General features: G+C 28.7%; 2 protein-coding genes across 4 annotated transcripts; both read right to left on the bottom strand.

Annotated features, from left to right (window-relative positions):
• Positions 1-3,162: 3,162 nt before the first annotated feature.
• On the bottom strand, positions 3,163-7,724 carry LOC132949353 (integrator complex subunit 5). Of its 2 annotated transcripts, none has more exons than XM_061020204.1 (15): positions 7,472-7,724; positions 7,066-7,287; positions 6,751-6,919; positions 6,479-6,649; positions 6,250-6,386; positions 6,081-6,173; positions 5,884-6,010; positions 5,541-5,750; positions 5,299-5,457; positions 5,032-5,233; positions 4,695-4,948; positions 4,413-4,633; positions 4,055-4,330; positions 3,686-3,991; positions 3,163-3,600 (listed from the first exon to the last, which is right to left on the bottom strand). In XM_061020204.1, the coding sequence occupies exons 2-15, from the start codon at positions 7,282-7,284 to the stop codon at positions 3,367-3,369; spliced, it is 2,778 nt and encodes a 925-aa protein (XP_060876187.1). In that variant the 5' UTR covers positions 7,285-7,287; positions 7,472-7,724; the 3' UTR covers positions 3,163-3,366. The 2 variants fall into 2 exon arrangements, with proteins under 2 accessions (XP_060876187.1, XP_060876186.1); XM_061020203.1 differs by having other exon boundaries at positions 7,476-7,723.
• Positions 7,725-12,103: 4,379 nt separating this feature from the next.
• LOC132948120 (exonuclease 3'-5' domain-containing protein 2) lies at positions 12,104-17,056 on the bottom strand. Of its 2 annotated transcripts, XM_061018443.1 has the most exons (9): positions 15,042-17,056; positions 14,139-14,222; positions 13,912-14,068; positions 13,522-13,833; positions 13,213-13,463; positions 12,940-13,136; positions 12,733-12,878; positions 12,473-12,657; positions 12,104-12,410 (listed from the first exon to the last, which is right to left on the bottom strand). In XM_061018443.1, the coding sequence occupies exons 2-9, from the start codon at positions 14,213-14,215 to the stop codon at positions 12,245-12,247; spliced, it is 1,491 nt and encodes a 496-aa protein (XP_060874426.1). In that variant the 5' UTR covers positions 14,216-14,222; positions 15,042-17,056; the 3' UTR covers positions 12,104-12,244. The 2 variants fall into 2 exon arrangements, with proteins under 2 accessions (XP_060874426.1, XP_060874425.1); XM_061018442.1 differs by lacking the exon at positions 15,042-17,056 and having other exon boundaries at positions 14,139-15,009.
• Positions 17,057-19,432: the final 2,376 nt, after the last annotated feature.

Below are 19,432 nucleotides of genomic sequence, written 5' to 3'. Positions count from 1 at the left end.
TAGATCACAGCGTTCAACGCTATGTGATCATATTGTGCACATCATCTTGGACTTTAGAAATCGTCAGTTAGGTTTTCCACCGCTTATACAGTTATATACCGGTTTCATAAACCACAACAGTTATTGGCAGAAACGGCGCCAGAATCTTTTCCATGGGCGGTATACCTATAGGTTAAAGGCAACTAATAATATTTTTAGGAGGGCAAGACAAATTTTCTACTTTTAAAAGCTCCATTTTATAACTTGCATAGTATGATACTATGATATACCTACGTATATACATTATATTGTACAGGAAGACCTGACGGCTGACAAATTACATAACTTTTGTTCCAATCAATATTTATTTTTCTATATCATTTATTGACACGTACACTACACGTTTAATATAACATTTTAACATAAATATATTTTTGGGCAGGGTACGGTTTTATTTTTTAATGTCTAACCGATTTTGCGCAGGGCCAGCGTTAGGTTTTGCGAGGCACTGGGTGGAATACATTCCGCGAGGCCTTAAATTTATGGAATATTTTGCACCCTCACTCATCACCAAAGAAGAAATAACCTAATTTTCATAATTATTTACCTGAATATACCTACAGTTAATGATTATTTATACATTATACACCTAACACCTATAATAATATTAATATAATTTCGAATATCCTATATTTATATTTAATATCTTAATAATTTATTAAGAAAATTATTTATTGTTATAATAAAATTGAGTTTTACTTTTACCATAAGCTTTACCTCCCTAATAATTATTTAAGTAGGTATTTAAAGTAAAAATTAAATAAACTAAAAAACAAAAAAGGTGGGTAAGTGGATGTCGTTCTGCTGTACAGTAGGTTACAAGTGGGTCCCTGTAATAGATAGTGTTAAATTTGAATTCAATGATATAATATCATTGTATAAGAAAAACGATTCTGAGCGAAAACGGTCAGTCAGCCTATGATATATTACCAAGTATATTTGATGACATTATTGTAAATAAAGTAATTTATAAATAACCTATTTACGTGGAGCCTTGTTTTCAATTTTCAATCCTTAGCTATAAAAGTTGAACATTTTATAAATTTTTAACTAAAAAATAATTATTAAATTATAAATTTGATAAATTTTGTCAAAATTTGAACTTTAAATGCTTATAAAAAAAAATTGTGACCATGTATTTTGAATATTTTTCAAGTGCTATTAGAAAACTATATCAGGAGCCTTATATTAAATTTTCATGTTTTTTTACCAAACAAAAAAAATTTTATTGATATTTATAGAAAAAAAAACTAAAAAAATTGAAAACTGACAATGTCCGTAAACAGCTCAAAAAGAGTCAAAATATTTGGAAAATGTTATGGTGTATAGAAAATGCTTATAAAAACATTCAGACAAAATTGCATGTACCTACAGTCATACGTTTTTTAATTACAACAAAATAAGAAAATCGTTACATGAGATATCGAGTGAATATCAAATGTAGTAAAAATATGAATTTCAAACGCTCATAAAAATTTAATTTGATTTTCTTGTAGACATTTTTTTTTTTTGATAAAGGTAGTCAAACTTATGGATAATCTTGTATTACATTTTCAAATTTTAGATTTAAAAAGAAAAATTTTTATGAATTCCCAACTCAAAATAATTTGCTAATTTTCGTGATTATTCCGTATTTTGTCAATATTTGAACTTTAAATGCTTATAAATAAAAACCGTGACTAAGGATTTTTAATTTTTTTCATCTGCATTTGAAATAATAACCTAGGAGCCTTCTATTAAATTTTTAAGCTTTTTTACCCAACAGATAAAATTTTATTGATATTTATAGAAAAAAAAAACTAAAAAAAATGGAAACTGAAAATGTCCGTAAACAGCTCAAAATAAGTCAAAATATTTGGAAAATGTTATAGTGTATAGAAAATGCTTATAAAAACATTCAGACTAAATTTCATGTACCTACGGTCATTTGTTTTAGAGTTGCACCAAAAACCAAAATTACTGGGACATTTTTACTTTTGACCCCCCCCCCCCCCCCCCCCAAAGTACCAACTGTTCTGCTAAGCGTAAAATTTGCTATGGTATGCACTTGTGAGACAGAGACAACAGTAAAACACATATAGAAACATATTAAGGCTTGTAAATATTACAAGTTATTCTTGATATTTAAGACAGTACTAATACTAAGTGGATTATTTAATAATATAAATATTAATCAAACCTTATGTTGGTCAACTTACCACACTCTCCCCCACACACTAAATTTTAACTATAATAATTGGATTTAAAATTTGTTAACAATTTATCCAGTTTATATATTATTTTTAATATTAGTTAACATAATCAGATAATAGTATAATAAGTATGTATTATTTTTTCACATAAGATGCATAAATTACTATAAAATCATTTTTAGATTCTGAGCGGAACAATGAATGTATTTATTTTCCAATTTTTTTTTTGTGTTTACATTGTACAATGTTTATGATTCATATAAGAAAAAATGCTTTGATTTTCAACGGTCGGTTAGGAACACATGTATGTATGGGTAGCAAGGGTTTTGCACACTACGAACCCAGGTGGTCGCCCATTTGAGAACTGGTGGCAGCAGCAGTTGCTTACTCTCAATCACATCACTTGATTGTTTTCAGCCACTGCGCCGGTGCCGAGCCACAAATGCCTTAAATATAAGTTTATTTATTTATTTATTCATTCAGCCAAAACAATTACAATTAAATAATTACAATAAAATAAATTAATAATAGCTGATACGAATACCAACTGAGCTATAAGCTCATATCTGGTATAAATCTCAAAAAACTTTGTTTTTATCAAATAATCATATACAGTAGAACCTCATTGTTGTCAGAATTAAACAAAATAACCTATCTAATGAGCCAAGCCACCAAGGTGCATATTTAAAAATTATATTTAGTAAAAAAAATGCTGTATTATAGATTTGAGAAATACAATCGTTAATAAATAATAAGCATAGAACCACAATATAATGCACATAGTATTAGGCACTTCAAAATATAAAATAACTAGTTATTCCGATAATTTTCTGATAATACTAATTATACGTGTTATTAAACAGCTGTTCAGATTAAGCCAAGTTCTAATGAACATAAATAATTCAAATAAACTAAATAAAAATAAATTAGGTAAACCAAAAAAATTACTTTTTTAATAATGGTGGTTATCAAGGTTTAAATTAAACAAAATATGTACAAATTAAATTATAGAAATATGTGCAATATAAAAACTATATGTTTATTAATCATAGACATCTGACAAGTAAAATAGCTTTTATATAATATAGATATACATAATGTACAAATGTTTAATTTGATATAATATTGTAATGTATTACGTTTCCATAGATTGTTGTTTATTATTTGTAAATAGTCTGGCATATAAATCACCGAATTGTGATATATTTTCAATCATTGTGAGCCTTAAAGAATCCGAGTATGGTTTTGGCACAGCGACGGTCGTTGTGTCCCTCCACATACCACCAATATTATTTCGTAGAAAAAGAGCTGGTGCTGGAATATGATCTCTAGTGTATGTCCAAACGCAATCCCGTAACACTATCAGTATCTATGGTTTCAAACAATATTTTATTTTTCTATGATATCAATGAACATAATAATTTTTACTCATAAAAATAGTGAAAATGATTTACTTGTTGTGGTGTGAGTTCTGGAATGATAACACCCAAGACGTCTAATGGTTTAGGTAAAAGCTGACCTAGTGACATAGTGTTTAATAGCTTCACAGTATCATCCAATAATTGTCGATTATCCTTTGACTTTCCCTTAGTATGGTTAACTGCTCCCCAATGATTTATCAAACATGCACAGACTGCTCGTAACAGGACTGAACAATAGCAAAGTGCTGGGCGATGACCGGCCAATATTCCAAGTATTGTCCAGAGTATTGGTTTAGTAGTGATTGTGTGGTAAATATGAACATCTCTTTCTATAGTGACCTAAAGTTTAAAAAAAAAATTGTTATCAATTATTTCTAATACTACAAATTGTTATTATTTTACTTTTGTAAAATCTTCATCAGGCCAGGGCAAACCATTGTACATTACATCTGGTGATACAAACTGAACAACTAATAATGCTAAAGATACTACTGTGTCCAATGTTGGTTCAAATGAATAACATTCATCAGACGAATAACAAGAACGTAAAAATGAAACAAGACGCTGTTCATTGAAACGTACACTTTTAGCATCAAAAACAGGTGTTTTATATTTTGGATGTAATTCATCTTTATCAAATTTAATACTTATTTCTTCACCAAACATTAAATTGAATTCCTTTAGAGTTAAAAAATAAACAGTATTTAAATAATCATTATTCAATTTTTAATTTTTAATTTTTACAATTATAATTGTATACCTGTTGAAAGAATGATCCCATTAATGAAGTTTTTTCAAGCGGCTGAATAATATAGTCATTACGTCGATTATCAGGCATGACAAATAACAATGAAAATGGTTCCTTCAGAACACCATCCAAAATATATTTCATGGCAGCTGTTCTAGCTATTGACGACCGATAACTAACAGTATTGACAAATTTATTCATTCGAAGACATGCTTTCAGCTTGAACATCTCATCTGCAATAAAAATGTATTTAAGTTAACAATAACAAAATATGACAAAAATTTATAAACAAACCTTTTTCTTTAAATAGACAAGTGAAGAAGTATAATACAGCTGCTTTTACACAATATAAAACTTTAGGTACAGACATTTCTTTCATGCATAACTTTGTGGCAATTTTAGATAATATTGATGACAACAAATGAGCAGAGTGCATGTCTCCACTATGACAACATTCAATCATTGATCGACATATCTTGTCCAAATGAGATACTACAGCCAATGAAACACCATATAATGAAATACCCTCGGGTGGATCAGATTCCAAACTTAAATCAAAGTTAATTGTATAACAGTTAGGTGATATACTGGCAGGATATTGGTATGATACAATAACTATACTGTAATTTACCTCAGTAAAGTATTTATATTATTCCAAACATTGGATAAAGAAACATCTGTTTTAACCAGAGCGTAAACTAAGCCTCCATCAAAATGAGCCATGTTGACACCAAACGATAGAATTTCTACTAGCGTCTCCAGTTGTGTGCTATTTTCACATTCAATTAACATTGTTGATATGTATGGTAACAAACACTCTTGGTCCCTAATCGCTATAATGAAAAAATATTTTTATATTAATTTTATTATAATTTAGAACCATATTAAGATTACTAACCAATACAACTTAGGAGCCTTGCAGCCGGCTGAGCAACATTTATATTTGTTGATAATAAATATAATTTGATTGAATGTAAGTTTGTTACTAGTGCTTTGACTATGGGAGGTGTAGTGCGATTTGTTCTCAGTGAATATTCAAGTTCAGCAAGAAACAGTTCTTTGTATAAAACACAAATAAGGATTTGAATTAGTTCATTATTAATACAGCAGTAATTACTAATTATTATTAATCTCATTTACCAAATAATGTCTGGGCACCAGTTTTTAGAATTTTTAATTTTGGATCATCACAATCAATTAATTGAAATATTAAATTTAAAACATGCTTAATTCCTCGATCTGCATTCAACAATACTTGTACCATAATATTTAATAAACTACATTGTTCATCAAAATATTTTTTCCACTGTGGATATAACGGCAATAATTTATTTAATACCTCTGGAGTGACTGAAACAATTTATTGAATAATAAAAAATCAACAGAAGTAGTATGATCCAAAAGTGTAATACCACATACAAAAGTATTATATATCAAACCATATTATACTTTATTTTATTTAAAGGTAAAATTTAACACTTACTTTGAGTTAAATTTTCACACAACATAGACTTAAGTAATGTTGAGGAACACATAGCCATATGCAAAAGGAAAGGAACTATAGCAACATTTTCAACAGTCATTTTTTGGTGTTCTTCGCCGAGACTCAACTATATTATACAACAATTATTTAATTTTAAATTAGTTTAAAAAATTCATTAGTTTATAGTGTTTACAAACCTTGAATAATTTGAACACAACATCTTTTATGTTGTTGAAGTATGTTATCGAAAGGTGATCAAGAATTCTAATAAAGGAATTTAGCTTTTCAGTCTGAATAAATAAATATTTATGTGATGTATTACATATTAATTATGTTAAAATAATATAAAATAATTAATTAACTCACATGTTTGAATTTTTTAGTTATGCACATCTCTTTAATACCACATAGTAACATATCTTTGATGACTAATGACGGAAAACTATCACCAATTTGAGCTAATACCCATTCAAAACTTGAACTTTTATACCCTAACATGGTTTCTAAAAAAACAATTACCTATTGAATTATTCATTTTAAGAATAATAATTGTTATAACTTATAATAGATTAAAAAATATTTTATAAATGCTTACCAATCATGGAATCAACAGACCGTTCTCCCTCTGCTTTCATCATTTTAGCAATTGTCTTGTTATTAATGTCTACTAGAATATAAGCAACTGAACACTGAGACCAAAACCGAAGCATATCTCCCAAAGGCATTCTAGCAAATTCATGCATATTGTAATGTTTAGATACTTTTCCTAAGAAATTAATAATTATAATTACATTTTATTACTTTATATTTATAAAGAAAATTGTTCTATCAGTAATATATTATATTATTATAAGATTTAGTATTTACCTAACAACTTATAAGACCAATGCAAAACAACAGGAGCCCAAACCAAGTGATCTTCTTCAACTAGTCGCAAAAGAACATCTCTTATATTGGTCACATTTTCAATGATTTCTGGTGGTGTAATTGGAGGTTCAAGCCGTGATGATGTACTAGATGATTCAACCCATGACGGCTGTATGAAAATGTTTTGATTAGTTTACTAGTAATGTTGTTATACAGAAACATTATTATTTTTAAGATCTGTTGTTTTAGACAATCAAGCTTGACCATTATTTACAATGAACATAAACATAATATCTCAATACCATAACATAATACCTGAACTTTAAGTTGTTTCAAATATGTAGAAATAGCATAATCAAAAAACTTTGCATAATACTCAAAAACAGCATCCTGTGCAGCTGGCAGTACTTTGAGTAATTCCATTGCACAAGTAATCTGAGCCGTTTGAACATTGATGAAGGGTTGTTTCGTTTCACTGAGAAACGCTGCTAATTTAGCAAACTGATCTTCTTGATGTTTCTTCATCTCCATCATGATCTAATGTATGAAATAAAAGGGACATAAAAAATGTGTCAGAAACATATTATAATATTAAAATGGGAAATACAAATCATAAAATTTGAACACAATGCTACTTCATAAATAATTTATGCCGTACTACCATCTACAAACTAATGTCATTGTAATTTTTTTTAATATTTAAACAAATAAAATAACTAACTTACTACTTTGAAATGTACAGCTTTAGTTCATAATATACTAGTGCATAACAACACGGCAAGTCTTGTTAATCAGATTATGATTTATGTTTGTAAATTGTAATTACCAACTAGGTTTATATTACTAGTATAGTCACAGATCACGAAGATTTTATAATTTAATTTTTTAATTTCTTATAGTTTGTGCTATGGTAACAAGTTAGTATAATATAGGTACCATTATTATTATTATTATTTCATAATATTGTTATAACATGTTTTATTTCTAATCATTTAAATTTATTATGTCTTGATAACAGATATCGGTAATTCGGAACCATACATTTACCATAATCACGGTATAATTTGAACTGGTTAGAACCACGATTTAAGATACTATCTTAAATCCTGGTTAGAACCATGATGTAGATAATAATATGCAGGTTACTCAACTCAGTATTATCACAGAATAACCAGGAGGAGCACTCAAAAATCTGTTTAATTTATTGGAATATCAGTGGACCCATGAATATAACAAAAATGTAAAATTCTTTCTGTCTCTAATTGTATTCTGTGGTATTATTTTAATATTTTCGATATAATCACGGACTACGAGCTATTTGTTAAACTTTTTTTTGGTGAATGTAGGATAACTTAAAAACTTTAGGGGAATCTTATATTCAAATTTCAAAGCATAAATTGAAAAATGTTTATGAATTTTATCAACATTTTGACTTTAGACCAGCATGGAAAATTATGGTGAATTTACTCTCAACTTTTTTTTTAATTTCCGCTAACATCAACTTACGAGGAACGTTGTATAACATTCGACCTGCAAAAAATGTTGTACCAACAGTCAAAAAAAAAAAAGTAGTATATTATAAAGTATATTATATTATATACGCATATGTATATGAATGTTTAACTATATTATGAGTCATATAATTTATAAATATTTGTGGTTAAATATATTGCATATTATGTTTTCCAAAGAAAGTAAAAAAACATGAATAATTCCTATTACATATTTGCATGGTTCATTACATTTTACAAGGTTCCCACGCACTGCTGCGGTAGGGGTGGCATTATGATAATAATATGAATCCGGACACAATTTACCCTCCACCGCGGCTGCAGCGTGTGGCAATCTTTATGCAGGTTGAACTACCTAAAATTGGATGCGATAGCTGCTTAGTTGATTAATCATAATCCAATAATTCTGAAAACATCCAGAAGAGAGTACTTTTTTAGAAGCGGAGTGTGTATCTTTATTCTAGACTTCTTATTTCTTTGGTCCTTCTGGATGTAACTGCGACTTGTGAGTCTTGATAACAACCAATTTATTTTGAAGTTTATTATTATATTATAATTAAAAATATAATAAAATGGGTATATAATTGTAAAATATTTATTACCTTTATCTAGGGTATAATGTACTAAGCTAAATATCGGTGTAAATATTTATTACAAATTAAACCTGTGAATTTAAACTTTCTAACTCTCTTAAAGCAATTTTTTGTTTGGGATCCTCAGACTACTGAGGCTTGCAAGCAGCTTGAACGTGTCCAGCGAAGGTTCCTTAGATTCGTTAAATTTAACTTTAACATTACTACTTGCGAACCTCATGACTACACTCCCGTCCTCCGTCTTCTTCATCTCTCCACCCTATCCGATCGTCGTTACCAATATAATAATTTATCTTCTCTCTGGCTCTATTGACTCCCCTTACCTCCTTGCACTTATTAATATAAAGGTACCAATTAGAAGCACCCGCAATAGTGCTTTTTTTCTTATACCACATTGCTCTACCAATTATTTAAGAAATGAACCACTTTTCAGGATGATGAAAACTACCAATGAAGATCCGTCAATCTTCTTTTAATTTATTTTTTTCTCCTAAATTATTTATTATGTATATATTCAAAACACGCCTTTGTATAAATTGGGCTCTGTAAGTTATTGTTATTAAATAAATAAATAAATAAGAGTATATATAAAGACATAAAGTATAAATAATAAATATTAACAATATTATAGTTTTTAATACTTTTCGTAAACATGAATGGCGGACATTTCCCCCCCCCCCCCGGACATTTCCCCCTGACTGTTTTCGGCGTAGTAAGACATTCCCCCCCCCGGTAAATTTTGTTTTTTTTATTTTTTATTATTTACCTTCGAATATAAAATTATTATTTTTAAGCTTTTGTTCATATTTATTTTTTTTATTTTTGTAAAAACTGTACCTTAACTAAAAAATCTTGAATCTTAATTTCAATAAAAAAATAATAAATAATATGTATTTAAAACAAGTTAAGTAAAAATATAATTTTGAATAAAAGATAGTCTAAATAATATAATATAGTACAATACAACTGGCCAAAAAATCCGACATAAAAATAAAAAAAGATTGTCTAAACAAAATATAATTAATAGCTAATACAATTGGCCAAAAAATACGGAGACGCTGGAGACGGTGGATGGTTCTTGTGTTCAATATTTTTCAATTCATTTAAAATCATTTGATCAGTTATTACACTACCTTTACAATTTTTCTTTTTTTTACACACTCCTATCTAATTTTGTCTTTAAAACAATTTTTCAACCTCTTCTGTCTGTTTTAAGAATTTGTATTTTATCCATGACCACAAAAAAAAAAAATTTAAAACAAGATTTTTTTTTTTAAACTTATATAACCACTATAACTACTAAACCACTACTAAACTGCTTTGAACAGTTTTGATATAAAATATTGACTCAATGCTCATGACGATGTAAGATTGTAGAAGAATGTTATCTTAATAGTCTTAGTAATTGACTGGGTTTTGGACACAATTTTAGATTTTAATGTTACCCATCTAATTAAATATTAGTATACTACTGTTTTTCTTTTATTTAAAACTATATTTTTACTTAACTTGTTTTAAATATTATTTATTATTTTTTTTATTGAAATTAAAATTAAAGAATTTTTAGTTAACGTAGTTTTTACAAAAATAAAAAAAATAAATATGAACAAAAGCTAAAAAATATATTGTGTTAAAAATTATAATTTTATATTCGAAAGTAAATAATGAAAAAATAAGAAAACAAAAAAAATATCCGTATCCAAAAATTTATCGGGAAGGAAATGTCCTACTACGCCGAAAACAGCCGGGTGGGAAATGTCCGGATATCCGTAAACATATAGTGTTGCCCGGCGTATAGTATAGGCAAAATGGGTACATAACTGCAGCAGTGTTTAATATTGTACATAATTATAATATAATATAATTACCTATATTTTGGCTCTTCGCTACTCTCGTTTGCCGGTAGAGAATAGAGTTGCACACTTGCACACAATCTAAAACGCGTCATATTCCACCGAAAAAACCCGAATTCCCTCACTACAGCACCAGTTGTACAAAATGTACAAACAATAATCACATTAATTCCAAAATTGAAAATACTATTAAAATGTAATTTAATGTAATTTAGAATGGCCATACGCGCTAGTACTACATACCGAGTGACTGGTATTGTAGTATCTATTCTAATCTTACATTCGGAAGTAAAAGGTACAAAAATATCATCATTGGAATAATATTAATATAAATTAACATACAATGCATCCAATATATTTAGGTTATCTAAATTTAACATATTATTATGCATATTTTTAAGATAAATTTAATATATTAACTAATTACAACTTATCAATGTCTTTAGATGATCTAATTTTTATTATTGTAAAATTTTCATTTTTCCTCAGCATTAAATTTTCAGAAAAAATTTTTTCATTTTCAAGTTTAATGATTTTCAATTCATTAATAACACTATTGATTTTCTCGGTAAAATTCTCATAAAAGAAAATGTTTCATTAGCTCTTCGATGTTTTTTCCATAGAATTTTCACGTTGTGACACTTGTCTAGTTAATCTATTTTTGAATTCGGAGATTTTGAGCGTTTTTAAGCAATTAGTGCAAGTAAATTTTGTTTTAGGGTTGTTAGACATTTTATTAAAATTCGCCTCAGTACATCCTATACAATAAAAATGTGCAATATTATTACACACCGAACATTTCAGAGAATCATTGCTACACTAATTTAACACAATTTAATGGCATTGTGGATAAACGTAATTGCCATCGAAAACAATAACAATCTGATAAATTAGGTATGGTTTAAATACAGACTATATCAATAGCATATAACGAAAGGGTCTTTGACAAAATTGATATATTATAATATATAGACAAAAATATTATACTGATAAACTGTGATATAGGTACGGAGGACAAACTCACAACTTGCCTTAATCGAAGTCGGAACAGAACTAGTATGATACATCATCGTAGCCATAGTAAAAATATAATTTATAAGCCTGAGACTGTAGAAAATAAAACCATGAGTAAGAAATGATAATAAACATTTTGTGATAATGTCAAGTATTTCCACAGTTATTTGTTTTTGAATTACAATAAAATAGTAATGACATAATAGATTTTCTTCTATTATGTCATTACTATTTTGGCGTAAAAAATATATTACTCTATGTATGTATTGATCGCACAAGAATATTTTTTTTTAATGAAAATTACGAGTTATTAATTAGGAATATAGTATTAAAGGTGAGAGCTTAAAGGAAAAACAAGAATTGGTAAGAGAAGAAGTTTAAATATCTTTTGATTTTCTTGTATGTAAAATAAATTTTATACAAAAAAAAACTGTATTTTATACAAATTATAATGTAAAAGAATACAATTTATATATTTTTACATTTTAATTATTGACATTATATTCAGTTTTGTATAATTCTTTTACCCATCATAATTAACTGACCATAGAAGAGGTAAATGTTTTGGTTTCATTGTGTCAAGGAAATGCTGTCGCCACATTGCTTTTAATTCACTTATTGCATCTTGTTCTAAAAAATGTTTTACTACTTTTTCTGCTGCACTGTTATGTTGACAGTCATTTTCATACCTTTAAACAGCATCAATTTAATAAGTACATAAAACATTTAAACTTTTATAAAACTAACTTACTTTAAGGATTTGATAGTGAGTAAAGTTTCTAGGAATGTATCAAACACTCGATTCGGTTCCATATTATACGTTTCTGCAATTTCTAGTCTTAATTCATTCGCTACTTTATCTGGTAATGAATGTCGAGATTTTAAAAGAGTTTTAGCAAGACTTTTTGATCTCATAATTTTTACATATGCTGGAATCTAAAATAAATATATTGAGTTTCAAACATTATTTTTTAGTATTTGAAGATAAACTTTTGATTTAATAAAAATTACTTTTTGGTATTCATTCGGATTTAGCTCTTTAATTTGACACATATTGAATAGTTTTTTACGTATTGTGAAATCAAAGGCATTTGATTTGATATGACACCAATAACATAATAGCAATGTATCGTGAGGGATATGAGTTTTGTGTATAGCTACAATGAACATGTAAGATAAGTATGAAAACTAAAAATAAAATTTGAATATGATACATACTTGGCATATGTCGAACAAATTCTTTTGGTATGATACTTTTCTTACGGAAATATTCAGAGCGACCACAAACTGTGCATATATTTTCTCGGGGAAGAACAGAAAAATTGTCTTTTCTATTTTTTAAGTCGGCTGAGAAGTTAAGTCTTATAGTTTTTGGTTCATTATTGACCAATTCGGCTAAACCTTGAGATATATACCTACATATGACAACGCAACAAAATTAAATATCTACTGTATACAATAGCTAATTATAATAATTATTGCTATACTTACCAATCAACTTTTTTATGACTACAAGTTGACATTACAGTTCCATCAACATTTTCCATCAAGCAATTGTCATACACTTTAGCAGATTTTATTGTTGAAGTTGAATATAAGCGAACATTAGATTTTGGTTTATATTTAGTATTTCCATTAGTTCGAACATTTTGATACGGAAGATCTTTATAATTTGAGTATATTTCAATAACCTTATCCCATTTTTGTTTGTCTGTTAAAAATAACCAGTTCCACCATGATATCTATTTAAAATGAGCATACATACATTCATTGGTTCAATTATAAATCAGCATAAATTACTTTTTTATTTCTCAGTTGCTCAAAAATCTTGACAGCTACATAAGCATCCAATGCAGCATATTCAATCTGGCGATCATTTAATTCTTCAGCTTCCCAATCACTAGCTCGAACATGCCAATCCTTATCTAATTCACATCCCAGCAATTTATATGCAAGAGCTGCCAAACTTCTTTCTTCTAAACAAGATTCTTTAGCTAAATATCTCAAATCAATGCATCCAGATACATTGATATTGTAATCACTCATCAGTAAATGAGCATCGTCCAAAATAGCAACACCAACTTTAATTATATTTGAGTTGCTCAAAATGTCCTATAGTAAGTATTCAAAAGTAATGTCCAATTAGGTATAACGAGGAATATTAATTTGATTTTGCAGTATTATACCTACAGATAAAGATGATGGAATAGTTTTAAACTTAGACAATCTAATCAAAGAACACATTCCATTGTTGTCAGCAATTTGTAACAACGCCACGGGTTGACGAATTCCATTTTGAGTTACCCACTCACAATCTAGTCCGAGAATTGGCAAGTAAGTGGCTGATCTAAAAAGGAGTTTTTTTTAAATAAATAGGTAATATAATTACTAATTAATTAGGTAATGATAGTACTTACTTTTCAAATTTCACTGCTATCTGTTCACATTGTTCAACTGTATCCACAATATCAATTTGTCGGGCACGTAATTTCATATATGATCTAAGTAATGGTACTTTAGTAAATATTTTGATCATTATTAATTTAATTACAGAAAATAACATTTTTGCCGTTACATTGTCAGTAAAATGTCATGTAATAAAAATTGAAGAATTAGGATTTAGGATTAATTACTTTGTTGATTGCTGAAATCTGAATACCGTTATCAGTTATCAATTATAAATATTTTTAACGGTTATCATAGAAATGTCTTGTGATATGATAATATTCGCATAGACATATTATAATAGATCTTTATATGTATATGATATGTCATATATGATCTACATAATGATAAATGATAATAATATATGTCTATATGTTTGGCTGTTTTTAATTCTGTAATTAAACATTCGATCAATCTATGTTCTAGCTGTTTTTTTTTCTGGAACATTATAATATTTATATGGGTCCATATCATAGACCTAAAAACTAGCTAATATGAATAACTTAGTTAATAGATCTATGGTCCATATCCGTCACCATCCCAGACTAAGGTATATGGGTATTGGGTATATTATCTTAAATCGTGGTCACCATCACGGACTTATATAATACTAGATGATATACATGTATTATCTGTGATCGCCTTTTAAAAAAATATCACTTTTTTTTAAAACTGACTAAAATAACAACAGCAGACATTAGGATACCTGCTGAGCTTTTAAAAAATGAATATAATACAGATTAGGGAACTGAATTTTCCAATAAATGTATTCATTTTGGCTGTTATTTAAAAACCATTTCCAATTCTCCTCTAAGTATACAACACATGTTAGTGTGTACTGTGTATAAGAAAAAATGATTTAAACGATATCTTACCTTAAGATGTTAACTTGGGAGCTACATCCGCATGCGATCTCTACGTCTTACAAACGCATTGCTACAAATTGTAGGTACGTCCAGCAGATCACATTTAGCTCTGTTAGTTTAAAAACTAGAATGAATTGAACTCTTATAAAATTTAGAAGTGAGAATATTATCAAGTGGAGTATAGTAAACCTCATACGGTTTTTAGATTCGGAGTGGAACGATGAATGTATTGATTTTACAATGATGTGTGTTTTTTTAAGCTTTTTTTGTGTCTGTCATCAAGGTTTGGGGCAGTAAAACTGCTTCGATTTTCTTCAACAGTATCTTGTTCGATAGGAAAGTAAATCTAGCTGATGCATTTGGGAGTTCAAAATTTATTCCAATAGTTTTCAAAAGCGCTGGGAAAAACAACATACAATTTAAGGAAAACCGGGAATTTTTACGCAAAATCGGTTTTTGAGAAAATCAATTTTGGTTTTTGACGTAACTCTAAAACAAATTACCATAGATACATGCAATTTTCACTGAACATTAATATTAGCATTTGCTATAAATCATATATTTTTTTTTACTTGTTTTGAGGTGTTTACGGACATTATCAATTTTCAATATTTTTAGTTTTTTTTTTTATGAATGTCAATGAAATTTTATTTTTTTGGTAAAAATGCGTGTAATACATGGTTTCTAATGTATTGTTACAATGACATTTGAAAAATATTAAAAATCTATAGTGACAATTTTTTTTTTTTATAAGCATTTAAAATTTTAAAGTTTAAATTTTGACAAAAAGCTTAAAAATCACGAAAAAGTGCAAATTATTTTGAATTAGATGTTTTGTTTTAAATCTAAAATTATAAATAGTAATACAAGAATCCTTATAATTTTGACTTGTTTTGAGCTGTTTACAGATGACAATTTCAATATTAAATGTATATTTATTAAGGGCGAGGGGGCGTTAGTAAAATATTGCCCCAGGGCGTTTAATGTCTAAATGCACCACTGTAAATATTACAAAATAAATTTTTTTGTAGCTATCGCTGGAAGTTGAAGCGTGGAAAAATTACCTTTTTCCGTCCAGTAAAGTAACAGTCCAGTCATAGTAAATTATGATATTCAGCCCTGGGGGATCGGAAAAGTTACTACTTACTACCCAAATCACATTAATATACCTACATGATTACATGAACGATGGACGTATCAGTGGCGACAAAATATATATTTACCTATGACAATTATAACCTATAGGTGATTTTAGTAGGTAAGGGGTCATCTTTATCATTCTATAGTTATTTTATGAAAATTTGTTTAATAGACAACATAAAAACTATACTTGGTGTATGGTAAGGTAATTATAAGAAATAGGTGGGTGTCAAAATTTTATGTGGAGGTGTCTAATGTCATAGGTAAAATTTTGGACTTCGGTGCCACTGGGATACAAATAACAATACTTAAGAGGACGCTATACCCATGCATTTGTTGTCTCCGTCTAACACACGTACGACATAGCAAATTTTCGTTCACTAGTTTTATAATAGTGTGTTGTTATTATAGTTTTGATAATAGAGTGAATTGACCTATTATCAAACTTTAAGGTAAGAACATAATCTGTGTTTAAGCATTGGCGATTTTTCAATATTTTCATTTTCAAGCAAGATATGGGTATACTATGAAATAGCAAAAATTAAAAATGCTCATATCTGGCTTAGGAATTAAAATATCAAATAAAGGTCATGTGTACGTACGACGGGGACAATACGACGGAGTAGCGTCCTCTCAAGTAGTTAATACAATAATACGTCTATCGTGCTGTTATAAATGTACAATAGTTATTAATTAAGAGGATGTCAGAGCACTATTTGTTTTATCTCTCTGGCCCACGCGCAACATAGACAAAACGAATTTACGCAGAATCGTTTTTTCTATGTTTTTAAGTAATCTTGGAGTAAAAGCACCCATTACAAAAAAAATAGAGAATAATATTTTTAAGGGAAGACATATCGATTTGTCTAAATATTGTCTCAAAACTATTTAAACATAATTTAGATGTACAACATTTTTTTGTTTGTTTATTTTGAAAGTCAAAAACAAAGTCAAATAACAATAAAATATAAAATCGAAATGTCATTCCCTCAAAAATAATATTATTCTCTATTTTTAATGGGTAATTTTACTCTAAGATTACTTAAAAACATAGAAAAAATGATTCTGTGTTAATGCGTTTTGCCTATGTTGCGCGTCAGTGCCGTGGTCAGAAAATTTTTTTTTTGGGGGGCACTTAATTTTTTTCTCTAGCCTTTGAAATGCTATAATATCTAATTATGACCCATTTGTTCATAAAGTTTATCTACACTTTTTTATGACTATATATTTATGTTAACAACTATATGGTACTTACATTTACATGTATTAATATTATTGTAAACCATAGGTTAATATATTAATTAATATAAGCATATTATGATATTATCATTATATCAAAATGTGTTGTAAACAAAACATTCCATTTTTTGTTCGAATGTTATTAAAATTTACTAACAAAAATACAAGACTATAAGGCTGTTGAAAGCTGGTCGTTTTTTGTGGATTTAGACCTATACGCGGGAAAAAATATACTTCCAGTAGTCCAATTTTAATTTCGAAAAAATATAAGAATTTCTCCCCTTTATGTCTGTGTTTTGTAGGAAACGAATTTTTTTTTTTAGTAATACTAAAGTAAAATTGAATTTTGAATAAAAAAGAAAATTAATTTGGTACTATACTAATTAAACAATACTACAAAGTACAAATCAAAAATCCATTTCCATTTTCATAACCTAGAAAAGAGATTAAGGAATTCAAATATGTTTTCAAAATTAAAATAGGGCTCTTGGTACTGGGTGCATTTTTCTTTCGCTTTTTGGGAGTTTCGTGGCACATAGTAGTTGAACATTTTTTTATCACAAAATATAGAGACGTGACTGCGCGTGTGTACGTTACCGATGTCCTTTAATTACATAAAGCTTTCGGGGAACTCACACACTCTACTACACAGTCACACAGCACTAACGATAGATGTACAATTTTTCCTAAATCCGACCACTTCAAAATGAATCGCTTTGACAGCCTTAACTTTTAATTTTTATCAAATATATAATATTATATAAATCAAGCCAAAAAAAATTTCAGGGGGGTGGACGTCCCCCCACTGGCGCGTTTGGTATGTTATGCGTTTGTAAGACGGAGACAACACATGCGGGAGTGGCGTCCTCTTAATAACCGAATAACGATAATAATAACAATAATAATTAATATGTACAATGTACCTATAATACTGTCCTACTATGTGTACAAAAAATAGAAAATATATTTTATACATTTATACATACCTACAGAGTACAGGCTATAGTATAATAATATTATATTGTATTACTTCATATTATTTTATATAATATTTAATATTTATTATTATGTCGTTATATACTTAAATGTGAATCGCGCTCAGCTGCCCGGCGTCACCGTGACGACGGGATGGGTTCAACTGTTGCGCCAGGGCTTATGCTTATCGCGATTGCGACGGCGGGCGGTCACGTGCGTTTCGCCATTAGCAGCTGGAGGCCGAGAACGCGCCGAAATTTCGCCATTTCTAGTGGCGACTGGCGACTAGCGGTGGCAACTGACGAGATGTTTTTACTCGCTGCTCGATTTAGTTAAAAAAAAAAAACAATACATATTTATGTTACCTCTCTCCAGTCTCCCGTTTTTACATTTCCCATTTTCCCACTCGTCGCACTCACCACGCGCTCTTATTATAATATAATAATATAATAATAATATAATATTAATATAATAATATAATATTATAATACAACGATTATGCATTTTAGCATTTTTTCGTATACTAATATACTATATTATAGATATATTATATTCGTATATGTGCGAGTGCATATGTATAATAATAATGATATTGTATATATTATGGGTGTGCTGCACGTGTATCGCGTTGTGCCGTTGTGTACGAACGCAGACTTAGCGACGAGAGCAACGCATACGACTATAATACGAGAGCCGAGAGGTTGCACAATATAATAATAATATTATTTCGTTTATATCGTACGTTGGTTTCACGTCAACATTCCCGTCGCAGCCGCCGGCATTCCGCGCATTTCTCAACATACATATACATATTATAACACGAGGCGGAGCTCGCGCCGCAACAACACATTTTAATTTATAATATATATATATATTATATACGAACGTCCGGACGACGACGATCCGAACGAGCCATCGGCCGTCCGAGTGCATAATAATAATAAAAATAATAATCGTAATATCGTGGCGGTACACACTATAGGTAGATATTTTTTTGGAAGTATACTTCCATATAATATGATATTATATGGAAGTATACTTCCATA

Source organism: Metopolophium dirhodum, chromosome 7 (genome assembly GCF_019925205.1).
Source record: "Metopolophium dirhodum isolate CAU chromosome 7, ASM1992520v1, whole genome shotgun sequence".
NCBI lineage: Eukaryota > Metazoa > Arthropoda > Insecta > Hemiptera > Aphididae > Metopolophium > Metopolophium dirhodum.
Note: the sequence above shows the minus strand (reverse complement) of the source record. Positions and strands in the feature narration are given on the sequence as shown.

Excerpts from the sequence above, each read along its gene's own strand:
- LOC132949353 (XM_061020204.1), bottom strand. The coding sequence starts at position 7,284 with ATGATGGAGATGAAGAAACATCAAGAAGATCAGTTTGCTAAATTAGCA. Across the intron at positions 5,458-5,540 it reads TGGTGCCCAGACATTATTTG|AACTGTTTCTTGCTGAACTT; the intron begins GTAAATGAGATT and ends TTTTATACAAAG. Across the intron at positions 3,992-4,054 it reads CTGATGAAGATTTTACAAAA|GTCACTATAGAAAGAGATGT; the intron begins GTAAAATAATAA and ends TTTAAACTTTAG.
- LOC132948120 (XM_061018442.1), bottom strand. The coding sequence starts at position 14,284 with ATGTTATTTTCTGTAATTAAATTAATAATGATCAAAATATTTACTAAA. Across the intron at positions 13,464-13,521 it reads AGCAACTGAGAAATAAAAAA|ATATCATGGTGGAACTGGTT; the intron begins GTAATTTATGCT and ends CATTTTAAATAG. Across the intron at positions 12,879-12,939 it reads ATTTGTTCGACATATGCCAA|CTATACACAAAACTCATATC; the intron begins GTATGTATCATA and ends TGTTCATTGTAG.